This window comes from Conger conger, chromosome 13 (assembly GCF_963514075.1).
Source record: "Conger conger chromosome 13, fConCon1.1, whole genome shotgun sequence".
NCBI classification, from domain to species: domain Eukaryota; kingdom Metazoa; phylum Chordata; class Actinopteri; order Anguilliformes; family Congridae; genus Conger; species Conger conger.
In genome coordinates, this window is record NC_083772.1 from 20,994,204 (window position 1) to 21,012,762 (window position 18,559).

At 42.0% G+C, this 18,559-nt stretch overlaps 1 protein-coding gene across 4 annotated transcripts in view; it reads left to right on the top strand.

Annotated features, from left to right (window-relative positions):
* The first annotated feature begins 659 nt into the window (after nucleotides 1–659).
* LOC133107297 (cell adhesion molecule 2-like) overlaps nucleotides 660–18,559 on the top strand; it is a 349,725-nt gene continuing 331,825 nt past the window's right edge. For all 4 annotated transcript variants that reach the window (XM_061216277.1, XM_061216279.1, XM_061216280.1 and 1 more), the window contains exon 1: nucleotides 660–1,027. In XM_061216277.1, coding sequence (XP_061072261.1) covers nucleotides 967–1,027 — 61 coding nt within the window. In that variant the 5' untranslated portion in view covers nucleotides 660–966. The remainder of the gene's footprint in view (nucleotides 1,028–18,559) is intronic.

The window sequence follows — 18,559 nt, forward strand, 5'->3', positions numbered from 1 at the left end:
CACAATGACTTTGTAGGATAATAGATGTGAACGTTTTAATGTAGCCAACTGCTCAGTGGTTCCCGCGTATTAACATGTCGCATATACTGTAGGCTGGTCTTCGTTCAAAATCCAGTCTACGGCGAGTATTCAATCATACACTGCCAACGTTACGTTTCTTAATTGAACATTCTAATGCTTATCTAACAATCAATGGCGTTCTAGAAGATTTCTAGATTTACGGGCGAAAAAAAAAAACATTACAAAAAAACCTACTCTTCAAATGTGAAAAATGTAGCTGTTGATCAAGCGATATTGAACTCACGAGGCTCTTAAACTTCAGGAGACTTGGCTGCTATCCTTTCAGCACCGAGTCTGGCTGGAACATGTGACAAGGCGGAGACCTTATCAAAAGTGTCGGAAGAGTGCCCCCTCTAAAGGTTGTTTTTTGCCTTGAACATTTTGCGAATTAATATCGCGGCAACAAACACGGTCGACAGTTCAATTTGGCCAGAGCGCAACGCGGGCTACGTCCCCACGTTCAGAACGGAAAAGTAGTTTGTTTGTTTCCAATGGTTTTTATATGCTCTTGCGGTTTAGAAAAACTAGCACTCCTGGAATAATTTGCAGGCGCTGGCTATTGGTGAAGCGTCTTCATGTGTCGAGCGGCGTAGGCGGGACTCTAAGCTGCGGATCTGAAGAGGCGAGCGGCTGGGGCTGCACTGTTCCGTACGGTTGCGAGAGCATCTCTAGCCTACCGCTCAGCTACAGCGACTGAGCCTGCACAGCGCCCGGATCCGGCCGAGATTTGGGACTTGACTGGCGCAACCGAAGGCATTCCCACTAGAGGAGCCTATAATTCCCTCGCCGGGTGTAACTGAACGCCTCATCTGGATAAAACCGTCCTCGTACGCAAAGGAAAACAATAAAATCAAATACGTAAAGAGTCTAACGTCAGCACATTTGGCTGAAGGAAGCAAGACGAAAATGATTCTCAAGCAACATTTTCTCTTTGCCCTTTATAGCGTCTGCGGGATCATTCTCAAAGGTACGTGCGATTAAAAACTTTTACGTGCTGGCCACTTTCCTTGACGCTGGGCAGCGGGGGGAAAGTCTTGGGGAATAGCAAACACTCTTGGCATACCTGAACGGTCAGTTTTATGGCATCCAGTGTTCCGACGCTCCAGTGGAAATTGTGTGCGTTTGTGGGCTACGCTATTTGGTGTTTCAAGCTCTCCTCGGAAGCGAGGGTTTGGTGTTCATAGGGAAACACTGTTTGAAATTGTTATAATTTATTTTGATATATTTTTATTTCCGTTAGATCGGAGTGCAGAGACCGGAACGCAGAGCCGTGCGCTGCCGCAGCTTGCGAGGCTGCTGTAGGGTACCTATACATAATGCGAAGTTCAAGTTTTTAAGGGTGAAGTTATTGAAAAAAAGGATATAAAACTAACAATGCAATTGTTTTTGCTGGCTGGAAAGCAGGTCAGTAAAATATTAAATTGTAATTTTTGGTTAAGTACATTAATACATGTTACACGGGGACCGCGATGAAAGGAGAATGGTTTTCAGCACTTATTTTCAGTTCCCGAGGAAGATACATTGTATGCAGCTTGAACTTCATTAAACGTTTTCAGTTGCCATATGACCATCAGAACTGTATACTGAACGGGAAGAGTAACCCGGTTAATACAAAAGTAAAGCATTGACTATGCCGAAAGCTTCCGACGCTGTAGGTTCAAATGCCTAAATCACACATAAAAAGATGAATATTTATAGCGTTCCGTTCCATTCTCCATCGTTTCATTTAATTTGCAACGTCTTATATTGGGGTCCGATGTGTATTTGTTAACACTGGACGCATTGACCTGGATGCGGTATTTGCAGCAGTCTACATCTTGGGGTCGTCGTAGTATAAGCTTTTCTTTATACGATGCACGAAATCCTGTCTCAGGTTTAATACTTTCAAAGGAGAACTGTAGCGGTTTCACTCTGCACCACATTCAAAGCCATTTAGTTGGGCTCTTATAGCATTACATTCGCCTTGTCGTTTTAAGGGCTGTGTGGATTCCACTGATTTTGTGCTGATACTTATTGCCTGCGGATTAAATTATCACAATCGAACCGTTTCTTTTTTTTTCTTAAAAAATGAATAGTTCAACGATAAGAATTTTAACAGTGCCAGCGCACGTACGCTACTTTAAACGCGACCAGTTCCAAGGTCAGGGCATGACACATTGATGGGCGTAACTCTGTTAAAAACGTTTACTTGTTTTGCATTAATGTAATACTATACAGGCAATAGAAGACGCAAATTGGAATATAGCATAACGACGCCGTGCGGTTTGGAAACGAAAATTATAGGCTAATCCAACTATCCAAAAGCGAAAAGAATACCAACACAAACTGACAAATTAAGGCAACAGAGCAACGTCAACAATACATTTTTTACCGTAATTGCGATGTATCGGAATTTTATCGTTTACAAAGGGAGTTATATAGGCTACGTACATTTACACAAAGACAGATGCACGGATGTTTCACCCTCCTCTCCCTCGGTTTTCACGTAGTCCTGCTCTCCACTTCGCTAGACACAGCCACCGCCCCATGCCATCGTGCGGACGCTGCGGGCTGAATAACTAAGTTTAACTGAACGTTATTGAACGTTGGTATGTTTACCTGCAGATTGCTACTTCCTTGCTATCTGCTGCGGGTTATATTGGCTATTTTCATCCGATATTCCCAACATTGCACCAATCTTTCTGTACATTAAGTCTAGACACCTAAGTTTCCCGTGACGCGCAGGACTCACTTCAAATTGCGTAGGCTACAGTATATGGACAACGCTGTTCTGGACGCAGTAGCGATAGCTCTTGAAGTTAATGCTATATTCACTCTGGGTATTTACATTTTAGGCGACATGCCTGCATAAATTAGGAAGCCTTAACAATTAAATATTGGAAACCACACCACGGCTCCTATTGGTATATTTTGTGTCGTATTTAGTACGACCGATGTGTGATACGGTGCAGGAACACAACGTGTGTCCTTTAATTCTGTTGCCAACTGTACCTCAGCGTTATTCGCCCTTTGAGTTGTTTAGGCGCGTGGTAGGTTACTGCCGCTGCGGTGGCTGTGAATTACCAGTGAACGCCGTCTGAGCGCGTCAAGTGTACACGATTACTAGCCTATACTCCACATCCCAGCATATACTCTCCTTCCTGGCGCCGATACATTATTTCAAGAGCTTCGGTTATCCCCGTGATGGATTAGCGCTAAGATATCCTGTTTTCTTCTGTGAAACTTAGATCACTCGGTCAAATTAGTTAGCGGCCTATTAAGGTTATCCTATTTGTGATCCGTTTGATTTATGAAGCATTTCAATCCAAGGAAAAATGTGTGGGGTGTGGGTAACAGCTATCCCTCTTAGGCAGACACACACACAGACACACACATTTTATTTTGAGATTTTTTCAGCCAGTTTCTAAATTTTCTAAAATAATAATAGTATTCTGAAACATGGATGAGGCTGGATTTGTGCAGTGAATAAGACATAATATTTTACCCATGTCTGGTATTTCTGTATGTTAGACACTGTAGACCTATACTGTTTGTCAGTCTTCAGATTACATAACAACCATACTTTTAACGTGCACTGAATATTGAGTGCGGCGGAGAAATAGCTGCTTCTGTGAGATACAGTAATCATTGCTAATATACGGCAGAATGCCTGGTGTCATATCTTTCTTTCCTCAAGTCTCGCCTGGCAGTCTGATTCAGCTAAAGTTCGAGTAAAAGTCTTGTAGACCTATGTTTCATGAAATAAATGGTTTGCAGTGAAAAATGTGTCTAAATCTTGACACAGTGATTTAGAGATTGGCAAAGCCATTCTCGGGAAGAAAAAAAAAACATGTGGTTGAAGAGTATTGGTATTTTTTATATGCAATCAGAAGGAAAAATAAATATTTGATGCAAGACGATAACAGTGAATTAAATTAAATGATCTTCTTAAATGATACATTTCTTTCCCATGACTTAAACAATATAAACAATGCATCAGCCAGTACAAGGAGCCACTGGTAACTAAACACTTGTCCCCTTGCAGTTAACCTAACAGCAGAGTCTATTTGGCGCTCCTGTGTGCACACTAATCAGCCAAGCTCTGAGTACATATTTGGCTCCCGGACCACACTGCCGTTTTGATTGCGTGAGGGCCAGTAGCCCGTCTCCCTCTGTCTTTTGGGTCCCGCAAGGGCTCTGTGAGGGCCGTGATGATGGCCGGACTGGGGGAAGTGTGGCTGAGTGTCGTCTGTGTGAGGCGTCACCTCCTCAGGGGCTCTTCAGGTGCGTCTCCGTTCACACTCGAAAACGTTCAACAGTGACGATGGCACTGTGTCTCACTGCTCAGAACCTTTAAGTGGTGTGTGTGTGTGTGTGTGTGTGAGTGTGTGTGTGTGTGTGTGTCTGTGTCTGAGTGTGTGTCTTACCATACCTGTCTGTGTGTGTATGTCTGTGTGTGTCTTACCTTACCTGTCTGTGTGTGAATGTCTCTGTGTGTCTTACATTACCTGTCTGTGTGTGTGCATGTGTGTGTGTTTTACTGTACCTCACATGTGTGCGTGTGTGTGTGTGTACATGTCTGTCTGTGTGTGTGTCTATGTGTGTGTCTGATCTTCAGAGTCATCCTGCCAGTTGCCCGTTAAAGAAATCTCCCAAGTTTTTTGATCGGCCTGGTACTGCCAACCAAGCCTTTGAGGAACTTTGTGCGGTGTGTGTTTTTAACGAACGTGTCGTTATTCACAGTTCGCGAGCGCGTTCTTGTGTCAGCCGCTGTCGGGTGGATTTGACACACTGCCATGACCTTTACCTTGTGCGATCTCCTTAAAGTGACGGCGTGTGAGATCCAGCGTTGAGCAGGGTGATGTAAGACTACTGGAAGCAAGCCGAGGTGCTGTGTACAGAGGAGCAGCCCTGCCAAGTGTTCTGTGGGGAATGTCACACCACACTGACAGCCTGAGGACGCGGCAGGGCTTAAACAGTGCTGGTTAAATATGCAGGGATGGTCTTCAACAGTGCTGGTTAAATATGCAGGAATGGTCTTAAACAGTACTGGTTAAATACGCAGGAATGGTCTTAAACAGTGCTGGTTAAATATGCAGGAATAGTCTTAAACAGTGCTGGTTAAATATGCAGGAATGGTCTTAAACAGTGCTGGTTAAATATGCAGGAATGGTCTTAAACAGTACTGGTTAAATACGCAGGAATGGTCTTAAACAGTGCTGGCTAAATATGCAGGAATGGTCTTAAACAGGGCTGGTTAAATATGCAGGAATGGTCTTAAACAGTACTGGTTAAATACACATGAATGGTCTTAAACAGTGCTGGTTAAATATGCAGGAATAGTCTTAAACAGTGCTGGTTAAATATGCAGGAATAGTCTCAAACAGTGCTGGTTAAATATGCAGGAATGGTCTTTAACAGTGTTGGTTAAATATGCAGGAATGGTCTTGAACAGTGCTGGTTAAATATGCAGGAATGGTCTTGAACAGTGCTGGTTAAATACGTAGGCATTGTTTAAATATACAGGAATGCAGCAGGCCCTTATGTGGAAGCTCTGTGCAGCTGCAACCTGATGGCCATTTTGTGGACAACTGCTGTGTGTTAGAATGAGTGGGACAATGCATTGGGCATGGCTTGTGTGTGTGTGTGTGTGTGTGTGTGTGTGTGCATGTGCTTATGTGTGTGTGTCTGTGTGTGTGCATGTGTGCATGCATGCTTGTGTGTGTTTGCTTATACTGTATGTGTGTGTGTGATCTTGGCTGCTGGAGCTCCAGGTCTCAGGAGGCTCAGAGGGTATAATGTACATCACAGTCAGTTCCCTCTGACTCCATCTGGGGCCGAGCGTTTAGCGATATTTCCCGGCTCCGTGAACGATACAACACTGACAACCAATCAAAATCCATCCAGATTTACAGGGCATCACGTGGAAAATGGCGGATGACATAGCCGAGAGACAGTTGGTCGCAGAATGTTATCATTGATCAGTGTAGATGCTCACGTTGTCATCATTATCATTATACTTACGGTTGTAGTTCTAGTTCTTGGAGTGGATGGGCCTTTAGTCTGACCCGAGGCCAAGCCCACAGATTATCACTCCCGGTGTGTACCTGCCGTTCAGTTCAAAGCGGCAAACTGGACCTCCCGGCTCTGGTTTGCTGAAGGCAGATGCAGGACTTGCAGGATGGTGGACATCTCTTCCCATGGAGTGTGTGAGCTTATCCCTGCAGAATGGCTCTAAGCTGTCCAGCGGCAGACTAGGGAGCCATGCATTGTGCAGCTGCACTGCTTAGTAAAAAACCCAACAAATAAATAAAAAGGATTTGAGAAGCTGGCGGTCTGGCGCTTTCCGGAAGTATGGTAGCCGGTCGCCCTGCCAGCTAGCGTCCTCAGCGCTCCGGGCTCAGCCACTAAAGCCTTGCAGCGGAGGGAAATACGTTCCGACAAGTGAGAAATGGAGTAACAGATTAGTTGCCAGTTTTGCTGACTGTAATGTGGTTTTGTTTTGCATTAATTTCTGGCGGAAACGTGGCAGACGCGGCCCTTTCCCCGGATCTTTCCGCCGGCCGCGTCTGTTTGTCAGACGCTTTTGCCTCCTCTTCTCCTCTCCTCTGAAAAAAGAAAGGTAAACGAATTATCCACTCGACGCCGCGTTTGACATTTACATACGAGCTGAACCCTCGCTCCGGAGGAGAGGGCCCGGGAAGGAGAGCGACCTTGTTCCTCCCAGAACCCTCTTCTGTTTGTCTGGTGAATGTTTCGCAGGGCCAGGAGAGAGGCTGCCCTCTTTCAGCCAGCTCGGGAGAGCAGCCATGACAGCACTGTGTTACTCAGATCAGTTATTCCAGCTGTCAACCCATCACTAAGTGCTGCAAAATAAGACTCTCAAGTGACCAACCTACAACAATAACAATACGGCATGCCACATTCATATGAATGAAATATTAAGCTTATATCACCAAATCGAAAATATGCATCGCTATATTTGTATTGCATATGATATATGCAACATCCTTCTTAAATGATAAATCTGAAATAAATTCACAGGAAAATTAAGCCCTGGAAGTTTCAGTGTGGGCATTATCTTGCAAAAGAATATTTGATTTCCATTTAGAAGCTCTGGCAGTTTAGGCCCACATTCAATCGAACCAATTTCCCATTAACATTGAACTTCAACACGTAATTGCTATCTTAGAAGCATTCCTTCTTTTAAATTAGAGGCATTCAGCTAATTTAAGCTGGACGTAACACCTAACCTTTCATGGCCCAGACATTTCTGAACACGTTCACTTTCAACTGCAGCAGATTGTTTGTAAAGCTGTGAAAGGTTTTAAATGTCTCTCCTCATGTTCCACTTTTGTTTTCCAACTTTTATTTCAAATAATTGTTCAAGAATTTATTAGTGGACCCACTTATATTGAGAAACTGAATAGTTCATGTTATTCAACCAATATTTTTGTTGACATTAGATGGTGATGGAGGTAAGAGCAGTTGGAATTCGGAAGGTTGCTGGTTCGATCCTCTGGTGTGTCAGTGTTCAATCCCCCGGTGTGTTGATGTGTCCCTGAGCAAGACACCTAACCCCCAGTGGCTCCAGACATACTGGTTGGTGTCTTGTGGATCGTGTGTGAATAGGCGAATGAGAGGCATTAATTGTTTGCACTTTGTATTACAGCACGATACACTCACTGAGCACTTTGTTAGGTATTTATTTGACTTATTTTTTTCACTTATTGGTCTTTTGCTGCTGTAGCCTGTCTACTTAGAGGTTTGATGTATTGTATGTTCAGAGATGCTCTTCTGCATGCCACTGTTGTAATGTGTAGTTATTTGCATTACTATCAGCTTCCTGTCAGCTTTGACCAGTCTGGCCCTTCTCCTCTGACCTCTCTCATGAACAGTGCATTTTCTTTCCCCATAGAACTGCTGCTCACTGGATGTTTTTAGTTTTTAGTTTCTCTGCATACTCTAGAAACTGTTGTGCAAGTCACTTAGACCAGATTTCCCCATTCTCACATTTGGTCTGAAATACAGCTGAACCTCTTGCCCATGTTCGCATACATTCATGCATTTAGCTGCTGCCACATGATTGGCAGATTAAATATTTGCATTAACAAGCTGGTGTCCAGGTCTACGTAATAAAGTGCTCACTGCATGTATAAATGCAGTCCATTTTCCTTATTATTATTATTATTATTATTATTATTATTTTTGACCAAATTAAAAATGCCTAGTGGTACACAGACTCAGTTACTCATAATTTTAGCACCATTGTCTCTGAGCATGGAACACCCATTTTGTGAGTGTTTGTGCTTCCCACAGCAGCCTCCCCGGTGAGTTAAGGAGAGGGCAGCCGAGCTTGCACTCTCCCCAGAAATACCTGCTGCCAGGCTGCTGCTTACTTCCTCAGCGTAGCCCTGCAGTTTGACTCAGACAGGGAGGCACTTCCTCTTTAGTTTGTGCAGACAGACCATGTGCCTGTCTGACCTGAGGGGCTGGGTAGTGCGTGCTGGGACAGGGTTGAGTGACCCAGGGTGGCTGCCAGCCACTGCTCAAGCTGGTTCTTTACAGATTCAAAACAGTCAGGTAAAAGGTTTTTTGGAATGTTTTTTTTTATCTTTATATTGCAAAATTCTAAGTCAGTATTCTAGAACTGCCATTGCACCAGTAGTGATTGTGACAGTATTAGAATGTTCATTTGAGAAGGTTCAGATCACATATTTGTGGTCTCATATCCCATATTAAAGGGTTAGCAGGATAAGCTAACCTGCAGCTGCAATCTCAAGATATTCTCAAGATCGTGCTGTAAGGTTTTAATCATTCTGGAGAACAAACCTTTTTTAATTTTTTGGATTATGTGAGGTATATTTTAGATGATCCAGTAGTGGCATATTTACAGATTAATATTCTGTCAGTTGATTCTGCTATTCAGTAACCTCACAGAAATAAATTGCTGGACATTTGTGAAAATATGTTTCCCACATAAAATGAATGAACAAACAGTTGGCTAGTATTAGAATATCGACAAATTAAACAGCAACACAGGGTTGACCCAGTGTTATATGAGTGTTATATAACATTCGTCATCATTGAGTTTGTCTTCCTTAAACATCCAAATTCTTGCCGTGAAGCTGTTATAAAACCAAATATGGGAGATTTTAATTTCTGCAAGAAAAATCATTATTGTAGCAGTCTCTTAATGCCAGACTCAAAGCTCTTTGTGCAAGCCCTTGAAAGAAAACCCCCAAACAAAGAAAAGCGTTCCTGATGAGGTATGTAAGGATTAAACATCCTTTCCTGAAGGACATTGATTTTTTGATAAGACTGGATGAATAAACTCTCACACAACTGTGGAGGACCTTAGAGACGACAGTAGACTTTGGTCTCTGGCCAACCTGGGCTATTGATCAATTTATCAATTGAAGAGATTCATATTATTGTATTTACCATAGATTTTCACAAATACGAATTTTATTGTCCTTATTATTTTCATGATAATTTTCCCATATACCAAGCATTGTACATAGATTGCATTATGGATCTATCTTTCAATATCAGACATAACATGTGGGTTCATTAAAACGTTATGTTATGATAATACATTATATTATACCTTGTTTTCCAAACAGATTCCATTTTCATTCCCGTTTGGCCAAGATAACCCCTTTAGATTTCATTACTTCCTGCTGCAATCCTCCAGACAGCTCTTAGATCGTGAGGGAGGAAGACATTTTATGAATCTGGCTGCTTTATGAAATTCATCTTACTGGTGAGCAATCACAAGCTGTCATTTTAAAACTACAACAGGGCCGAGCGTGAGCACACAGACCCCCGTAGGTTACAAACCCAAATACATTTTTTAAAATCAGAAAAATCATCAAGTCAGGTATTGCTGTTCCTGCCTTCACCTACCTGGCTAGAAAGCTATAGTTATTGATACTGTGAATGTGTCTTCATATTACAAACATGACTCAATATGACAATACGTGATAAATCATCCAATGGTTTGGGTGGGGGCTGGAAGTTGGGGGGTGGGGTGGGGGGGAGGGGAGGGGGGGGGTGTTTGGAGCACTGGCTAATCTGAAGAAAATGAACTGAAATGAAGATCTTTATTGCATTATGTTTTTGCCACAGTGTGCCATATGTACAGTACAGCTAACAAGTGATCAATCAAAGCATCCTCAAGATCCATCCAATGTATTTCCCACAGTGCTCAACCCTCTCAGACTTTGACTTCAGTTTAGTTTGAACTTGATTAGAGTTTTTCACAGCAGACTGTCCAAAAGAAAACTGGAAATATTTTTTGCAACGGTCAATAATCTGTTTATTTAGATCATGTGCACTTGTGGATTTTGAAATCAGCAGCAAACATCACACTGCCTCACCCCCACCCCCCCTCACCCCCACCCTACACTTTCAGCTTGGCTGGTTGGGTGAGATTTGTGACACCATCTGCTTTTTGTGGGGTGTCATTTCATACCTCCTGCGACTGTGAAGTGTCAATAATTCAAAAACGGGAAGTGCTGTCATTCACAGGCACACGCGAGCGCAGGGGTCCCAGCTAACAATTTCAGCTTCTTTGAATGCTTTCTGAAGGTTAGTTTTGCTTCCCAGAACATTCAATTTGTCAAGTTTCCTGGGAGTTCTCAGAACGTTTTCATGTACATTACATTTATTAATGTTCACACAATGTTGCAGAAATGTTATATGAACCTTATTGTAGGTCACCTAAAATTTTCTAAATGTTATTTATATACTGGGGAATGTTCTGTGAACAACTTTCTAAGGAAGTTGTGGAGCAAAACATCACTCAATGACATCATTGCAGGAAAATTATCCGGGGAATGTTTTGAGAATGTTCTAGAAACATGATGAAGTAAAACTTTCATACGTCACATGTTTCTAGATAACAAAATAACGTCCCAGGAACGTTATTTTTGAAACTTTACAGTGGAACATTGCTAAATGTTCTCAGAACGTTCCCCCTGTACGCTGGGATAGGCACACATTGACAGGGCAACCTCGAGATGGTGATACCAGGACTGTGCCTTCTTCATATCCGCAAGCTTAAAACGAGGTCCATAATTTCACCAGCAGTTTCCCTCCAAGTTAATTTCTGGCGCTGTGCCACACAGGATTCTAAATGTAATGTAAGTAATATAATTACAGGCCCATTATTTCTGTGAATTACAGGCTACCAGCTCTGCTGATTTTAAGCACTTAAAGGAATCATCAAGAATCGAGAAAAGAATTATTGTTGCCAGGGGCTGTGAAGTCAGTCAGTCTGAATAAATTCAGGTATGTGTGCAATTAAAGTCCTTTAGCTATTAACCACATCTTTAATGAAGGGAAAGATATCGCACAGTAGAAAAGATTATAATAAGCAAACTGATAAATGTTCCTGTGACACAGTCAATTAATAGGAGCACCTTCCTCCGGGGAAATGACACGTTAATTAGGTTCTGTTTGCAGTCCGTGCAAGGCCACAGGAGGAAGAGCAGGGCGAGATTAAGATGAGACTCGGAGGTTTTCAGCGCGTGAAAAATGCATCAACTGGAGAAAAAAGGAATACATTTGCCTCAGAAGTATATCTTTATGACCTGCGTAATTTATCTGAGCTTTTAGTAACAGAGAGAGGACCCACCTGCCATGGAGAATGTAGAAGTGGTCACTTTATTAGATATTTATTACTTATTTTTTTACACGTATTGGTCTTCTGCTGCTGTAGCCCATCGACTTCACGGTTTGATGTCTTGTGTGTTCAGAGATGCTCTTCTGCATACCACTGTTGAGTTACTGTCACCTTCCTGTCAGCTTTGATGACTTCCTGTCAGCTTTGGTCCTTTTCCTCGGACCTCTCTCATTAACAAAGTGTTTTTTCGCAGAACTGCCGCTCACTGGATGTTTTTGGTTTTTCGCACCACTCCGCAAACTCTAGAGACTGGTGTGCATGAAAATCCCAGGAGATCAGCAGTTTCTGAGATACTCAAACCACCCTGTCTGGCACCAATGATCATTCCATGGCCAAAGTCCCTTAGATCACATTTCTTTCCTATTCTGACATTTGGTCTGAACAACAGCTTTACCATGTCTGCCTGCTTTTATGCATTTAGTTGCTACCGCATGATTGGCTGATTAAATATTTGCATTAACAAGCTGGTATACAGGTCTACCTAATAGCGCTATAAAGTATATATACTAATTGTGGTGAACTATAACTTTGTTATTTCCCTGTGTTGATTACCTGTACTGTGTTTCATACAGTGTATTTCAGTACAGTAGGAATGTTTTGGTTCAGAGACCTGTGACACGCTCTCCTGTACCTTTCTTTGTGATTCTCAGCACCCACTGTGAACTCTACCATGCTCTCAGCTAATCACTAATTGCACTGAATATAATTACAGCTTTAATTGGACTCCCCTTCCCTCACTGCATTGCGTAGACCGAGCTGTGTGCTTACAGTTTTGCTTATTGTCGCATACTGTCTAGTTCTATATCTGAACAGAGACTGCCCAACAAACAGTGCTATTATATTATCAGCACATTCCATCCACAGAAACATACAAAAAACAAAATCAATAAAAATGTAAGATTTCAACTACTGTACACAGATTTGAATTTTTTTGTTTTGCGTTTGTGTTTATGGTCATTGTACTTTGTTGGACGGTGTTTTAGGATTGTGCTGGATTATGGACGGTGTTTTAGGATTGTGCTGGTGAGCGAGAGAGCGATGCCCCTCTCATTGGCCAGGCTTGTCCTACAGGCCGCTGGGAAAGGTTTCCGCCCGCATGAAGATGTTCACTTTAAAAGCATCCTTATAAAACCCAGAGAGAAATGAGCTGCAGCCCCGGCACGGGTAATAAATCGGGGGCGACACATTACGACCAGAATTATTCCCGCACGGATTGCGGTGTCGGAAGCAAATATTAAAGTGAAAACACAATGCCATCTGTCTTGCGCAGTCAGATCGCAGATCCATTATAAAGAATGCATGAGGAGGAACGGGCTCTGCGTCAGTGTGTGGGTGTTTTCTCACAGAGAAATACCAAGCACACCGCGTGTGTCACCAGAGGCCACTCGCAGGGACAGGAATTTAACATCACCTTTTATTTTCATTAAAACCACAAAGCTACGACACCAGAATACTTTTCCCTGTCATTCTATTCTGGAATAAAACAGCCTGATCTTTCCCCCCCATTTGTAAATATATCCGAAAGCCCAAAGGTGCCATCACGTCTTGCCTTCATATTTATTCTCAGATCAAGCCTGGCCAATTGGGATCCTCTTAATGCCTGGACTGCAGAGTTCTTTCATTTGGCTAATTTCAACTTTTTAAAAATCATTTTAAAAGGCTGCCTGAACACATTTTTATCAATTTTAATGCTACCGGCGATCACGGAAAAGGATAGGTGCTTAGATATCTCGCCAATTACTGCAACATCCGCTGGCTCACGTACAGCGTATTTCTTCACTGGAGGTTTCTTGTTGCCAACCGTATACTTCTGCCTTCATTTCAGTATGCATCCTTGCTGTGCAGTTCTGGAGTGCTTTCAATAAAAATATTCAAGGACACATGCATGCATGCGAACACTCTCTCTCACGCACTTATGCACGCTCGCACAAACACACAAACATGCATGCACACACGCACAGCACTCACACACTGCATAATTTTGCCACAGTCATGAATAGAGGCAATAAAAAAAATGTGTGCTCTCAAACCGACAGGAAAGAAAATGACATTGTTTAATGGTGCATAAACATGCATACTTGTCAGCTAGTTTGGCATCTATGAATTCTTTCAAATAATGAACATGACTTTTGCTCTGTTTGTTTGTTTGTTAAAAAAAAAAAAAAAAAAAAAAAAAAAAAAATGGCCCTTGTCCTTATCTTTCTTGTACAGGTAGCAGTTGAAATTGTACTTACCTCTAGGGTCTTTCAGCGAACTTATCCCTGGTTATGGGTATGCACTTTGTTGTACGTCGCTCTGGATAAGAGCGTCTGCCAAATGCCAATAATGTAATGTAATGTAATGATTACTCCGAGTGATTACTTGCTATAATGTTTAGCTGTTACAGTGCTTATCCCAAATGTGTTTTAAGACCTCACACAGCTCAACAAACCACTGGCCCTTCTGAAACAGGCATATGCGTGTACAGTGAAATTCCTTCCCATCATAGTAGGATCCCTTTTGTACACAAGCATTTTGTGGGTGTCAAATTATAGTTTTTCCTAGGGTGGTCCAATACATACCAATACCAGATGATCGAAATATTCACAAACAATCTATTTATGCTGTACATTTGTGTTGTGCGTCGCTCTGGATAAGAGCGTCTGCCAAATGCCATTAATGTCATGTAATGTTTGCTGAAACAGTTCAGGTTAAGCACCTTGCTCAAGCGGGCAGCTTGTAGCTCAGTGGCTAAGGTACATGACTCTGCTCCATAGCCACAATGCGGCCCTGCTCCCTAGCCGTGATGCAGCCCTGCTCCGTAGCCGTGATGCAGCACTGCTGACCTCAGTAAATACAGCGATTACGGTATGGCTACGGTGATGATTTCAGCGCGCGGGCTTTAAGCCTCTGAGGACTCCTGTGAGTTAATTGGCTGCTTATAGACAGCCGCATGCTTGTTATCGCCAATTTATTCCTGATTAAAAGGGAGAATACCATCTCTGATTTGCCTTTTGAGAGCTGGCTTTGCTCAGCGGTTTCTGCAGGTCCGCTGTAAAAGCCTGACCTTCAGCCTGGACCGATGTTGTGTGTCATGGGCGGTTTCTCTACTGCATAGACAAACATGCGCGGCCTACTGAATAGACAAACATGTGCAGCCTACTGCATAGACAAACATGTGCAGCCTACTGCATAGACAAACATGTGCGGCCTACTGCATAGACAAACACGTGCGGCCTACTGCATAGACAAACATGTGTGGCCTCCCTTCAGGACAGTACACTTGTACAGTTGTTCAAGGGCTCAACAGCTGTCTAGATCTTATTGTGACTACACTGGGGCTTGAACCACAAACCCGGCTCCCAATCATGGACCTTCGCCACTAAGCTACAGGCTGATTGATTATCCTAGATTTCAGTTTATGCAGCAAAACCATATCCACTTTTTAAAACCGTTTACAAATACCATTTTAAAATATTGTTTCAGGCATGTTTTTGATAGTCTTTCTGTAATGGGTGTTTGCAGCTCAAGAAATTCTCACCAGTGGAATAGACTCGGCAGATACAAAGCCTGATACAGGTGAATGTTTAATAGATGTGTCTTTTTAAAGCAGTTAAAACATTAAGATAAAAAGATGCAACCTTTCGGTGATAATTGTATGTACTGCCACAACATTGATGGCTTTTAATAGAATTTGGTGTCGTGCTGTTTTTCTCCTGTTTGTCCCTGGATACGAGCTGGTAATATGGAAATCCATTGAATACACATTGGAGAGAGAGAGGGAAAAAATGTAGAGAAATTCAGGGCTCAAATCCAAAGTGATTGGCACCTCAGATGAGAATGTGGGTAAATATAATAGAACATAAACAACATGGGTAATGAGCTATATTATATGCTGAAATAATTTGACAACTATACAAATGCAATTACTCAAATAAAATATATATATTTTTTAACAAGCAATGATTGCAGTCCTGGAAATAGGCGTCAACGTGATTGGCACCTCTGTTATAGTACTTTTTTTGCGCGTTATCTTTGCAGGTGTAGCAGTACTGATTCATCAAGTAGTGTTTTCTGAGATTGCTGAACATGGGGACCTTCATCCCAGCATCCCTCAGGTCTGTGCATGTGGACCAGGCCTGGGTCAAATATGTAATTGTTTTGGATTTAAATACTTTTATGTGCTCGTTTGAACTTGCCTGGTGCAGTTTACCCAACCAAGACGACCTGTAGGCATTGGTTTGCACTTTTTGTCATTACTTGGTTGATTTTCAGGTACACTTTGGATCACTGTCTTGTAGAAATGTCAATTTGCAGCCAGGTGTGAGCTTTCTGGGGGGGGGGGGGGGGTACCATGTTTCAGGCTGGAACATGGGTGTGAGGATACCATGTTTTGGGCCTAACTGGGGATCATTAATCCTGTTGGCCTTCACAAGATCCCCCAGCTCCAGTAGATGCAGAACCGCCCTCTTTATCATCAAGCATGCACCGCAATATTTCATCCACTCCATGACACCCTTTTCAGCAGAAGCATCCTTGTTTGCATGAGGTCTCGGATGGGTAAACTTGGACGGCTGCCTGCACTCTGTTTTTATTTGTGGTGTTCTCGCTCCGAAACGTCTCTCGCCAGCACTAAACTAAGCAGCACTCAGTGCTTGTATGTGCTGGCCTTCTTTTAAACTCTTATTTTGCCGATTTTACTTATTTCTCTTTATTGTTTTTTTCTCTTTGTTTATATTATTGTACCTGCTACAGTAACTTTTGCACCTGTTTAAATGGCAGCAAACATATTGCAGCAAACATATGATAAGATTGATTTCCTTTATTACAGCAAATGTTGGCCTACGACCCCTTCTTTTAAAATTAAAGAATTCTTTACAAAGAAATCACTGTTTTTCATGATTTTTCCTTCCAAGACTGTTGGCCTGAATAGAATACCATGAGGCTCCCTGGTCTAGTGTGGTAGGCTAGTGTACAATCTGTCGGGTCTTCAGTGAAATCGGTAAATGACACGGTACATTATATTGCAATGGCTTGATCGCATTATGCATATTTACAGCTTAATTGCTCTGAATACATATTAGGAAAGCTGATTGTGTTTGTGGCTAAAGTGCTGCAGAAACTGATTACCCGAACACACAGCAGTGAGGATTGTTCATTACAGTCTGCAGAGAGAAAGCGCTGACAGATGTGTGTAGGGGGTGTTCTTATTTCATTTTCTCAGTGTGATGCCTGTTTTATGAATAATGAAATTCATATAGAAGAGTCTGCACAGGTGAGGAGAATAAATATGATTTTGGATTGTGTGATTCTATAAGTGGATTTAGTTTCACTTAGTTTGTCTCCAGGAATACAGTAACAGTGTGTTCACTGGTAGGACCAGGATTTGCTTGTTTTATATCACACATTTTAAGCTTTTAATGCAGTTAAAGTTATCACTTTAACTTCCAGTGGCCGGTATGGACACCCAAACAACGGTAGAAATTTAAATGCTAGTTTTAAAGTTTTTCTTGTGTACTTGATGGCAGAATTAAATCGCTTCATATATTGTAATCCTCAACCCTCTTGTGGTGTCACATGACCTGTTCTCTGAAAGCAGAGACTTCATGTTAACGACTACAGTAGTCATTGCCAATTCCTTACCGTTATTGTAAAGTGTGACTGACTTATTCACCTGAAGAAGTTCATTATTTTCAGGTTATTCAGTAACTACGACAACTGTCGCTAATTGCTTCCAACTAGTTAGAGCCAATGTGGTTTGTTTGTTGTCCACCTGTGTAGAATGCTTATTGTGTTGTATTTTGCCTTGCGCAGTAAACATTCAGCATATGTGTGCTTCACCTGAGATACCTGAACCACACACCTCATTTTAATTTAAACATTTAGTTGAAAGTAGTCTAACGATTACCCTTGGTCAAACAAAATGCCATATCAATGAATAAAACCAATGAATAAAAGCTAGGAACCAAAGTAAAGAAATCCAGATGCAATAAAGTATCCCTTGCAGCAGTGGTTTTTGTATGCAGGATGTATCTTGGGCCAATGCACTGGTGGTAAAAGTTGGATAGAATGATTAAGTGGATGTGTAGTGTCAATAAGTATTTGCAGTGATTGCATTCTCGCTGTTTGGAGATGGGGAACCCAGATTCAATCAATACAATGCAACAAGCATCGGAATACAAATGAATTTAAGTGCTTTTTCGCCCAGCACAAATACAGTTTGACCAGGAAATGTCCGCGATTGCCGAACTTACGAAGCTGAGGTTATGAAGCAGGGAAGTGATGATTTTGCGGGATGGATATGGGTGATAATTTATTCTGTTAGCAGTGAAGGGAAGATGAGCTAAACCACATAGAGGATAAATGTATGCTGCTTGGCTTTTGTACTTTGTAATAGCATTAGTCCAAAGCTACATGGAGCTTTCTTTTCTTAGCATTTTAATTCTTTAACTTACAGTTTTGCCATATGGAATTTGCTTTTCATATTGTGCTTGAGTTTGTTCCAGCTATTAATTATAAACAAATGAAAAAGTTTAGATAATATACAGAGACCAAGAGATCTTTCCCTGTGAAAATGAAGCAAGTCCATGGCCTGGTGAGAAATGAAGAGAGGATTATATATCTATATGCAGTATAAATACTTTTTTTTCCCCTTGACTGGCCTTGTGTTTGTTGCTGTATATTAAAGCCCTGTTAGTCACAGGCTAGCTCAGTCTTCCTCTGGGGGAGATGTGTTTGTGGTGATGAACAGGCCCTTCCATTAATGAAGCCAGACCATGTGATTCTCCATTTTTAACCTCTGTAATCAGCCCATGAGCTCATGCACAACGCATCTCTCCACCCGTGTGCTAC